The sequence below is a fragment of the Gymnoscopelus microlampas genome, assembly GCF_963454915.1.
Source record: "Gymnoscopelus microlampas genome assembly, chromosome: 14".
Classification (NCBI taxonomy): domain Eukaryota; kingdom Metazoa; phylum Chordata; class Actinopteri; order Myctophiformes; family Myctophidae; genus Gymnoscopelus; species Gymnoscopelus microlampas.
The window spans coordinates 20467749-20480248 of NC_139951.1; the positions used below are offsets into that span (position 1 = coordinate 20467749).

Sequence of the window (12500 nt, forward strand, 5' to 3'; positions counted from 1 at the left end):
TGGTGTAGTGCTGGCTGCCTTGGAGACCTTCCTAAGTGACTGGGGATTGTTGGAAGGGAGTTAAGACTCCCAGTCCTCCACACAGACACACATACGCTCACTCTCTTGAGTTCTCTCACTTTCTCTCTCAAGCGAGCGAGCGCACGAGCACACACGCACACACACACACAGAGACACGCACGCACGCACACACACAAACCACTCCTAACCGGAGCTGTCACCCTACACACACCTAATGAGGATAAACTCCCTTTTAACCGTGCTGAGGAATCCCATTAATTGTGTCTCCACTGACGGGACCCTTCCATCCCCCCATCCGCTCCCCGCATCAAGGGCTCCGTGGCTGGGGAGAGGCGAAGGGACAGACTCCTCTTTCTCTGGAACAAAGAGCCAGGGGGAACAGATGTTCCACTCCATTTGAGCAGGGGGATAAATCTCCAGCCTCCTATTATATTAAATGTTAGCGCCAGGGTTTATGCCAGTGAATTTGTGTGTGTGTGTGTGTGTGTGTGTGTGTGTGTGTGTGTGTGTGTGTGTGTGTGTGTGTGTGTGTGTGTCTGTGTGAGAGAGAGTGCATGTGTGTGTGTGTGTGTGTGTGTGTGTGTGTGTGTGTGTGTGTGTGTGTGTGTGTGTGTGTGTGCACTCCAACATCAGTAAACACTCCAGCTACACCCTTGCTGTATCTTAACAAGCTCGACCAACACACCCCACAGAGGACTTGATTTCCATGATGTGTATTCAGAGGCATCTGGGAATAGGCTGTCAACGTTTCACTATACTCTGCTATGGGTACTTGTTGTCCCGTCCTACCGCGTTCTCTCTGTCTGTCTCTCTCTCCGTCATCATCTTCCATTCTCTCTATCTCTCTCTCCCTCACTCTCTCCCTCTCCTGGTAATCAAACATGCAGAATTAGGCTCACAGTTCTGTGTGTTGTACTGTATATAGACACTGTATACAGAAAACACTGCACTTGTGTTTTAAATGCGTCGCCGAATTTTCCGAAGCACGGCACAGCAGTTACATGTTGACGTTATCTAAACTTTCCAATTGCTACAGGGAGAGAGAACAGACATTTAGGGCATTTGAGGAAACGTTGCTGCAGTGTGATTGTTTTTTCTTAGCGAATCTAAAACAAATGGGGTTTCTGCAGTCGCAAGGACTGGCAATAAAATAATTTGTCTGAACCAGTGGGAAAGGTACTCAACAACCCCAGTACATGAGTCAAAGTATAGATACTCCTGGTCAAATACTACTCGACTACAAGTGAAAGTTGCTCTGTCAAATGTCGTACTTGAGATGAAAGTACTGGAGTACTTTTAAATATTTAAAGGTGCACTATGTAACTTTCCTCTTCCACCCCGGATTTTAACCCGGTTTCACACGCAAGTGCTGAATAATTTACCATCAGGTCAAAAGTCGTGTCAGATCCTGTGTCTAGGTGAGACATTTCCCCCCAAAATTCAAAGAAATTTCCAAAAAACAATAATAGTGAAAATAACAGATCTGCAAGCTTCCAAGATGCAGCAGGATGTGCTGTAAGCTTGTAGATCAGCTATTTTTGCTATGTTTGAAATAGGGCTCAAGTGATTCATTCATAATGTACTTTTCCCTTTCCTAGAAATGTAATGGAGTCAAAAGCACAATATATGTCTTGTAAGTGTCCAAAATTTTAAGTAAAGAACAGATACTCAAAAAAGTGTACTTATAAAGTAATAGCACTCAAGTAGATGTACTTTTTTACTATCCAACAGTGTTTGCAGCCCTCCGCCATATGCTTGCTTATTTTTTTGTATACCAACAGAGGGGGTTTTGGAGACGTGCCTGCCCAAACAGCTCAACCCTCCCAGGACCAGTTAAGGGACAGGCGCGGCAGATGAAACATTAATAAGACCCCTCTAATTTGGGTTAGGGGCCACCGAGAGGTAACGGCGTTAATTATTTACAGCTTTCTATATAAAAAGGTGCGAGTAGAACATCTATCTTTAATGGGTACAGCAGGACGGCCCCGAGTGCCACATGATGTAACGCAAGATAAAAGAGACTTGGTGATTAAACAAACACTCCTGTAATGGACTGTGTGTGTGTGTGTGTGTGTGTGCGTGGGTGTGTGTGTGTGTGTGTGTGTGTGTGTGTGTGTGTGTGTGTGTGTGTGTGTGTGTGTGTGTGTGTGTGTGTGTGTGTGTGTGTGTGTGTGTGTGTGTGTGTGTGTGTGTGTGTGTGTGTGTGTGTGTGACAGAGAGAGAGAGGGAGAGAGAGAGAGAGAGAGAGAAAGAGAGAAAGAGAGAAAGAGAGAGAGAGAGAGAGAGAGAGAGAGAGAGAGAGAGAGAGAGAGAACCAAGCGTGTATGACTGTTATACTGTATGACCATGGTGGAGACAGAAACTGTATATACAACATTAGCTCCATTGATCCAGCCCCCACAACAGATTGATTGAAATAATCATGCTCCGAAAATGCATGCGGCCCACCCATCTTACCACTTAAAGGAGGAGTTCACCCAAAAAATTACTTATTTTCTATCAAAAAAGAATCCATGGATTCAAGGCTTCATAGGGTGTGCAATTGATAAATAAAATAATAAAATAAGTCATTTTTTGGGTGAACTCCTCCTTTAAAGCGTTCGTGGCCCACCCGTGTTACCACTTAACATGGCAGCCGGATGGCTGCCGTGTTAAGTGGTAACACGGGTGGGCCGCGAACGCTTTCCAGAAAAGGTTGGCCTAAGGTATTAGGCAATAACATTGTGTGTAGGATGAGTATGGGCCTTGTGGCTTTCCATTTATCTCGCTCATCTTCTACAGTATCTCCATGAAATATAAATGCTCTATGTAAGCCTACTGTTATTGTGCGTACTTAAAGCATGTTCTATGTCAACAGTATGTCTAAATAGCTCTCAGCTATACAGCGATGTGAAGTCATGTTAACGTCCCACAGCACTGGTGACACGCGCGCGGTCTGTTGCGGGCGTCGTCGTCGTACATCGGCGCGAGCCACGTGTTATTTTAACCGATCATGACGAGCCGGTGCGCTCTGGCGTGCACTCTCCGGTATATCGTGTCACGTGACGTCACATCACACGGCGTGAGACCTAAAATGGAAGATCTACAAGCTCCACAACACGTCACACTGCGACCCGTTGTGGAGCTTTTTTGTTTTTTCCGCGGCACGGGTGCGCCACGAGGTATACATCTGGCCACTAGTGCATACACGGGCAACTGGCGGGGCCCGGGGGCCACATGCGGCCCCCACCTTCACTTAATGCGGCCCGCAGGTTAATATTGGAATACTGATATATTATTGATGTCAGCTGTTACAATTCCTCAACATGCAAACATGACCCGCTTTAATTACTTCAGTAGCTTAATGACTAGTATTAAAAAATGATCTTTTTTTATGTCCAATGTACTGTATTTGTAATTATGTTCATAAAGTTAACATAAGCATAAATAAATGCATTTGAAATTCTATACAAATGTTACTTTTCAGGATTCCAATTCAAAAATAGCGAAAGATAAATCTGGATTCCAATTAAAAAATAGCAAAAATAGCAGATCTACAAGCTCAAAACGCGCCGCACTGCGACGCGTTTTGAGCTTGTAGATCGGCTATTTTTGCTACTTTTGTGTGACATAGAATGGCAAAAAAAGTTAAAATACGGAGAGACAGTACTGTATGCCATTGGTTCTCAAAGTGGGGTCCGGGGACCCCCAGGGGTACTTGAGGGGGTTCCAGGGGGTCCCCAGCTAAATGATGGATAGGAACCAAATGGACCCTTATGGGTCTGTAACTCTGAGAGTGTACAAATGGAACCAAATGGACCCTAACGGGTCCATTTGGTTCCATTTGTACACTCTCAGAGTTAAATTAACATTGATTTTACAATATGAATTGGGGTCCCAGCGATATAAATGCCATTACATGGGGGTCCGTAGCCCTAACGCATGTCAAACTGGGCGTCCTTGAAATTAAAATGGTTGAGAATCACTGCTAGAGCCGTACAAAATCTTCTCTTATGGGGGTCCCTGGTATATCTTTTGAAATGGGGGTCCGCGGGCTAATAAGTGTCAATTTGGGGGTCCTTGACACAAAAAAGTTTGAGAACCACTGCTGTATGCAATGTGGCCCTCTGGAGTGAGTGTGGAAATATAGTGGGCCCTCTCCATCATCAAAGTTGCCCATCGCTGCATTAGTGGGCGGTGGTGGTGGTGCATGGCACAGCAGCCTTTCATCTTACCCCAAACATTTGCCTGAGGTCCGGGTCTCGGAAGCGGAAGGGGATGTTGGATACGTGTAACCTCTTGGGCTGCTGCTTCTCTGACGAGTCGCTGGGCTGCAGGTGCAGCTGTTGGGTGCCTTCTGACTGTGCGACATCCTCTGCCTGCTGGAGAGAAACACATGGGCGCAAGAACATCAGTTCCTACCTAGGAAGCAGTGTTGATTTTGCCAGCAGATTTTGATTTAGTTTTAGTTTCATAGTCTTCTGAATAAAATTCCATTTAGTATCTGAAATGTTTTAGTTTTTGTCTAGTTTTAGTCGACAAAATATAAGGTTGATTTAGTCGACTGAAATGTATTTTGGCGGTGCCTTGATGGCGTCGTAATGGCTGATTTTACACATGGTTGCATGCTGAAAATAGCCGATTGCACTCGGGTGTTGCACTCTGAAAATAGCAGATCTACAAGCTCACAACGCGTCGCAGCGCGGCGCGTTGTGAACTTGTAGATCTGTTATTTTCAGGGCGCAACACCCAAGCGCAACCAAACATAAAATGACTTGTGTTTTACACGGAGTGTATCTTGAAGTAACAATAACCAAAAAAAAAAGAAAAGAACATTCTCTAGGTTAGAGGCGTGAGTGTTCAGCTTGAGGCCTCTCTTGCTCTCTCTCCCTCTCTCTCTCTATCTATCTCTCTCTCTCTCCCTCAAACTTTGAGGGAGAGAACACGACACACAGAGAGGACTGGACAACAGAGAGAGTGATTGACAGAACAAGGAAATAAAATATTCATAAACCACACGGTGAAGGAAAATAAGCGAAACGACGAGGGGGAAGGGAGGGCACGGGCATATAGTATTGGATCAAAAAGGGAGCTGTTCCAAAACTCTGTATCTATCCCTCCGTGTAGCTTAAGTGTATGGGTCAGGGATTTTCTTCTTTTTTTTTTTAACGTAGATAACTGAGAGATCCCCCCTCCTGCTCCCGCAGCAATGCAACGTGCCCCGGGAGATTAAGGAATCTGTCCGAGACGGAGCCGAGACATATTTAACAACCTACGACACGTCTAGACCAAAGCATACATTATAGCAGGCCTTGGGAGAGGCAGAGAGTGGGGGTGAATTTAGAGAGAGAGAGAGAGAGAGAGAGAGAGAGAGAGAGAGAGAGAAAGAAAGGATGAAGTGGAGGGACAGAGTGGCAGACGAACGTGCGCGTGAGAGAGACAGCGATGGATAGATGGATAGACAGAGAGGAGAGGACAAAGATTGAGACAGAGGGAGAGCGAGATAAGCATCCGTCCCCCGCTCCACTCTCAGACCCCATGTGAACTTCCGTCCATCACGGCAGCAAAGTGTCAGTCCCAGCCCCCCCACCCCCCAACCCCCCCCACACACACACACACACACACACACACCTCCGCCGCCAAGCCCACGACCCCTTGCTGCATACCGGGGCGCCGCGGTGAGTGACGAGGTGTCACCGCGACAACCTCAATTTACCCCGTTATATCAGAGTATAGCCGTGATGACGTGGAATGTCGTCGCCAGGGACGACTTAACTGTGGGTGGGCTTTTTTTTGGCTGAGCTGTGTGAGCCAGACAGAGCGGAGCAGAGCAGGGCAGAGGAGAGAGAGAGCAGTGGCTTATGGGAAATGGAGTTCAGGGAGAGGACACAGCGCGCGCGGTCCCTGACGTCTCTGTGAAATGTTAGCTAACGTTTCTGTGATGCTTTGTGCAAATTGGCGCCGCACACGGTGGTGGTGCTTGAACGCTATGATGGGTGCTTTGACTTATAATACAGTCAATACCTGAGGAGGGAGGGAGGGAGGGAGGAAGAGAGAGAGAGAGAGAGAGAGAGCGAGAGAGAGAGAGGGAGAGATTAAAAACATCTTGCTTTGTGGAAGTGACTGTTTGATCTAGTGATACTTTTTCATGCATCTGTCTCAAATGCTTAAACAGAAAAAAAAGTGGAACAAAAAAAAGAAGCCCCACCCCACCCACAGAGAGAGAGAGAGAGAGAGAGAGAGAGAGAGAGAGAGAGGGAGAGAGAGGTGAGAGAGAGAGAGAGGGGGAGAGCAAAAGGAGTTCATGTACATAATGAATTAGACTAACATGGGGACGGGGGGATGGAGAGATGCAGAGGGAGAGATGGAGAGATGATGTCAGCTAAACTTGCCTGGGTTTAGCACGATCAATGAGAGAGAACTGCTGAAGGCAGCGACATTTACACAGAGAGAGAGAGAGAGGAGGAGGGAGAGAGAGAGAGAGGAGGAGAGAGAGAGGGGAGTTGAGATGGTGGGAGAGAGATAGAGAGAGAGGGGGAGGTGGAGGGGAGCAGGAGAAAGGAGGTGGAAAGAGGAGAGGAGTGCACATGGCGGATGGAGGTAGAGGCAGTGAGAGGTTAAGAGACAGGAAAAAACAAAGACAGAGAGAGAGAGAGAGAGAGTGAGAGTTCAGAGAGCCATGCAGGCTAAGTGCTGATTGAAGAGAGAACAGTAGAAAATGGAGAGACAGGGAAGTGAGGATAATGGCATTACATCACACACACACGCACATAGACACACGCACGCACATACACAAACACACACGTGCACGCACGCACGCCGAATAGGCGTGGATTCCACTGAACTGCACGGCAACAATCAGCTGTGTGTGTGTGTGTGTGTGTGTGTGTGTGTGTGTGTGTGTGTGTGTGTGTGTGTTTAACAGTAAAGTGGCCATATCAATCACTGGAGGATGGCAGACACTGGGACCCTGTTATGATAAAGCACACACTGAGGCACTTAGTCCCCCACCGACCTTCTGTCCACACACACACACACACACACGCACGCACACGCACACACACACACACGCACGCACGCACGCACGCACACACACACACACACACACACACACAGAAAGGACCACGGCCATGGGAGTTAGGTGCACTAGTTCAGATGGATGGTTCCAGACAGAGGGGTAATTGTCCCTCCTGTCCCCCCCATTCTAAGCCCTGTTCGGGGGGTAAAGGTTGTTAGGACAGACCCAGGACTGACCGGAGCTCCGGCTCTCTGGTCCATTACTCACAGAGGTGGCACTGGAGGCACCGCAAGAAAACACACACACACACACGCACGCACGCACGCACGCACGCACGCACACACACACACACACACACACACACACACACACACACACACACACACACACACACACACACACACACACACACACACACACACACACACACACACACACACACGCACACACACACACCTAACACCGTGCCACTGTGCATCTGGCCTGCAGGTGCACACGAGAGAGAGAATGCTTTACAGGTGGATGGAAGACCCCCCTTTATACTAAAGCTGCACCTGAATGCTGAACTCAACCCCAGGGTATGGCAGTGGCTCAGGAGGTGAAGCGACCGTCGTCGCCTGGGGAGCCGGAAGGTTCCCGGCGGTTCGATCCCTGGGCATCTCCCGGCTGCGTGTTTCTAAGTGTCCTCGAGCCCTGACGTCACAACATTTGGAGCGACGCCCACCGCACTCTGGTTGGTTGGGGAAATGAAAGGTTGACTCCCACTTCCTATATGCCAGAAAGTTCAACAGCTTGGTCCAGGCTTTTCTTTTTGAGCAAAACGCGAAGGAAAATAAAAGCCTGGAGATCGAGGCTGTCCCCACAATAACAGAAAAGAGCCTAGAACGGAGCCCTGAGAGACTCCGCTCAACCATAGGGGTTCACGTGGTTTTAATCACCGTTATTGTCTCAACGGGGCTTTACGTGCCCACATTAAACAAAGGAAACAAAGCCACGCCCCCTGACAATAGACCCCCGAATCAGGTGCGAAAACCTTGACAGGGAAAAGAAAAGAAAAGAATCCTCCGGAACGTATGGTCACAAAGGCGGGGAAACCCCTTTTTCCAAGGGTGGACAAGCATGCGACAGAGTGGGCTGAAAACATAATAGCATGAATTACGCTCATATGGGCTTACACACCAGAGTGTACACCGTGGAAGACTGTGATTAAATGTTTCTCAAATCTAAAGGGTACCGTATTATTATTAGATATTTTCCTTCATCTCTCACTACCCCCCGGCTTTACCGCCCTCCGTTCAGTCTTTTATCTACCACCACCCCTCTCTTCCTGCCCCACAGCTAAGGAGCCTGACGCGCTGGCGCTCCTCAAGAGAGCTGCCTTCGCACCGTTAGCCCTTTAATTTGTGTTAATTGCATGTTAATTGCGCCACAGCCAGCGTGCGCCACATCTGTCTTGAGCGGCACAACAGAGCGGGGCCGGGGAGAAGGTGTGGTGGAGCAGAGGTGGAGAGGAGGGTGGGAGAAGGTGGGGGGTAATTAAAAAGTAACCCACTCTTTGAGGGAGGGAGGGAGGGAGGGAGGGGGGGAGGGAAGGAAGGAAGGAAGGTTTTCTTCACGAGAGGGTCCAGAGATAAAAGTGACTGAACATGAGCAATGCTATTAACCCATTAAGACCTGGAACTGTGTCATTTTTAGATTTGAGCTAAAACGCATTATTTTACACTGTAGGCTATTCAAAAATAGCAGATCTACAAGCTCGTAGCGCGGCACCGAGTGCCGCGCTACGAGCTTGTAGATCTGCTATTTTTGAAAAATCGTGAAAATGTGTGCAAATCTTTGAATATATATATTTTTAAAGCGAACATTTTTAACTTAAATCTTTGCTTCTGGGGGGTCCCTGGAACAAAATATTCTGATGGGGGTCCGCGGCCAAATACATATCATTTTGGGGGTCCTTGACATGAAAAAGTTTCAGAACCACTGCAATAGAAACCTACGTTTTTCAGAATACTTTTGAGATTTAGGACACATGTAGAATCGGCTTCAGGTCTCAATGCTATTAAAACCCAGCTTGCACCGGGACAGAGCGTTTGCATGGCATGGTTGAAACCGGGCGACGTTATCACTCACAGGGCAGGAGGGAGAGTCACGTAGCAGCACGTGCCGCAGATAAACACAACAAATGCAATTTTTCACATTAAATTCAGTCGATCTTAAAGGGATAGTTCACCCCAAAAAAAACATTTTTTTTTTATCGATTAGTCACCCCATGGAGACTTGAATTCATGGATATTTTTTTTGTTTTTGACGCATTCCTAAGCCAATAATTTGATGACCAGCGGACCGGTAGGCAGCGGTTCCGGTAGGACACACAAAGGAGACTCTTTGTGTCTCCTATACCGGAACCGCTGCCGGTCATCAAATTATAGGCTTATAGGAATGCGACGAAAACTAAAAAAATATCCATGAATTCAAGTCTCCATGGGGTGACTAATCGATAGAAAAAAAGTCATTTGGGGGTGAACTATCCCTTTAAAGTCCACGTTGTCTTTTTCTACTTGACGGACCGTGAAAAACCTGTCGTGTAATACGTATACGCATTAAAACGTGGTCACACAAGCATACGGAGAGAGTATATACGATGTGCGCCGGTGGTTGTTTTTCTGCACAGCTGGAGATGAAGGGGCTTTGTATTGGACAGCCCAGGAAGTAGCTGTAGTGTTTCATTAGGCTCAGTATGGGTACAGAACACACTGGAAGGGAATGGCCACAAGGTGCTTTCATGACAATTTGAAAAGCTATAACTTATACCTATAACATAACATGATTTTCAAGTTAGCGCTATATGTCATTAGCTTGGAAATCTGTTATTATTTGGCCAGTGACGTCATTGGACAAAGTGAAAGCATAACACCACTTGAACAGCAGGCAGCGTCCGTATTCTGGAGGGGAGGGGGACATTAGCCAACAATAGCCGATCTACAAGCTCACAATGCGTATTGTATTTTGGCGAAGAGATATGGCGTAGAGGGAAAAATGAGGTCAAAGTACAGTTGTAACTCAGGTCCAGTTCTCTAAGACATCAGGGCTTTAAGTGGTTAAGCCTACTCAGCCGTGGTGAAAGAACTAACCCTTCCACCTTCTCTCTGTGTCTCTGTGTGTCTCTGTGTGTCTCTGTGTGTGTGTGTGTGTGTGTGTGTGTGTGTGTGTGTGTGTGTGTGTGTGTGTGTGTGTGTGTGTGTGTGTGTGTGTGTGTGTGTGTGTGTGTGTGTTTTCCATGCCTTCCTCATCCATGGTGTGTGAGCAGCCAGGCAGCAAAAGGAAATAATTACATGAACATTATCATACACAACCAGCCCGGGCTTCCTCTCCGCTGTCACCACGGTAACACTGTGACAGTGTGTGTGTGTGTGTGTGTGTGTGTGTGTGTGTGTGTGTGTGTGTGTGTGTGTGTGTGTGTGTGTGTGTGTTAGTGTGTGTGTGTGCATGAGAAGAATCTGCTGTGAACTATTATAAGCCACCGAATCTCCCTTAATGTCAGTTAACTTATTCTCTGGCACAAGCGCGCACATGCTCAGTCTACACACACACACACACACACACACACACACACACACACACACACACACACACACACACACACACACACACACACACACACACACACACACACACACACACACACACACACACACACACACAACCAGTCCCCCATCTCTAGCTCCACCATTTCCCAAAAAAAAAACCCAGCTAGATCCCCAAATGTGTTAGCACGTGTACGTGTGTGTGTGTGTGTGTGTGTGTGTGTGTGTGTGTGTGTGTGTGTGTGTGTGTGTGTGTGTGAGAGAGAGAGAGAGTTGCTGTGCTCAGCACAGTTCCTGTGGCCTGCCTCCTCAGGCCTATAATAGAAATCAGATGGGAGCTTTGCCAGACAGGTAGATTACACACGATTAGAACGTTACAGAACCCCTCTCTCACCAGGGAACCAGGGATTATAGACCTGCGCCCCACCGTGTGTGTCTCTCTCTCACACACCCACACACACACACACACACACGCACACACACACACACACACACACACACACACACACACACACACACACACACACACACACACACACACACACATACACACACACACACGGCCAGCCGCATGCACCTGCACAGGGAGGCCTGCAGGCAGATTTGTTTGAATGTAGAGTGGGTAAATATACAGCGCAAATGACGCTGAAAGGTTTTCAACCCATTATAAGACCTTAGGCCAATCTAAATCGGTCGTTCTCACACTTTCAAGATTTTTCAAAACATTTTCAAAAATAGCAGACGTACAAGCTCGCAGCGCGGCCGCGGTGAGCTTGTACGTCTGCTGTTTTTGAGTAACCAACGCAAACATCTAAAATGACACAGATACTTTCCCGGTTTTAACTGTTTTAACCCATTAAGACCGGGAACGCATCTGTGTGTCATTTTTAGATTTCTTTGGGCTATTCAAAAATAGCAGATCTACAAGCTCATAGCGCGGCACCGAGTGCCGCGCTATGAGCTTGTAGATCTGCTATTTTTTTTGAATCGTGAAAATATGTGGCAAAATCTTGGATTGCATATTTTTTAAAGCGAACATTTGTAAAATATTTTAGTTCCAGGAACCCCCAGAAGCAAAGATTTGAGTTACAAATGTCAGCAAAAAAAAAAAAAAAAATCTAATATTTGCACAACTTTTCATGTTTTAAAAAAAATAGCAGATCTACAAGCTCATAGCGCGGCACTCGGTGCCGCGCTATGAGCTTGTATATTTGCTATTTTTGAACAGCCCAACGAAATCTAAAAATGACACACAGATGCGTTCCCGGTCTTTATGGGTTAAAACAACAGAAGGGATGCCTCATCCATTTTTTTTAGATACACGTTTGGAGATACAATAACAGGATTTTACTGTGAAGCACTGAAGCGGCTAAGACGGAAAAAGGAAGTATGTATATTCACATTTAAACCATAGTTTTATATCATGACATACATAAAAAAAAAATCACCTGTTTTCTATTTTAGTCAGGGTTTCTTTTGTGACAAACACTGCTTCTTATTACAAGTTAATTGGTGGCATATCAGCTATACGCTGACAGTACAGGGATATGGTCGCTATGTATCTGCTGTAAGGCTTGGAAAATTCTCCCCCAAAAAAAGCTGCTAAAGACGGTACAGTATGTGTCACAATCCTGGTGACAGCTGTTTAGACGACCGACTTCAGAGAGAGAGAGAGAGAGAGAGCGATAACAATATGGAAATAATAATAATACGTATATATAGTAGTGCCAGCAGCAGTGGTGTAAAGTAACTACGTACATGTACTCAAGTACTGTACTTAAGTACAATTTTGAGGTATTTTTTACTACTACTTGTCAGTACTTTTACTTCTACTCCACTACATCTCAGGGGCAAATTGTACTTTTACGTTGTGAGCTTGTATATCTGCCATTTTCAAA

At 46.6% G+C, this 12500-nt stretch overlaps 1 protein-coding gene across 1 annotated transcript in view; it reads right to left on the reverse strand.

Moving 5' to 3' along the window:
* The window catches only part of rbfox3a (RNA binding fox-1 homolog 3a), a 119456-nt gene that overhangs the window by 38293 nt on the left and 68663 nt on the right, over positions 1–12500 (reverse strand). The window contains 1 exon segment of the mRNA XM_084077717.1: positions 4236–4382. Within this exon segment, the coding sequence (XP_083933843.1) occupies positions 4236–4382 (147 nt within the window).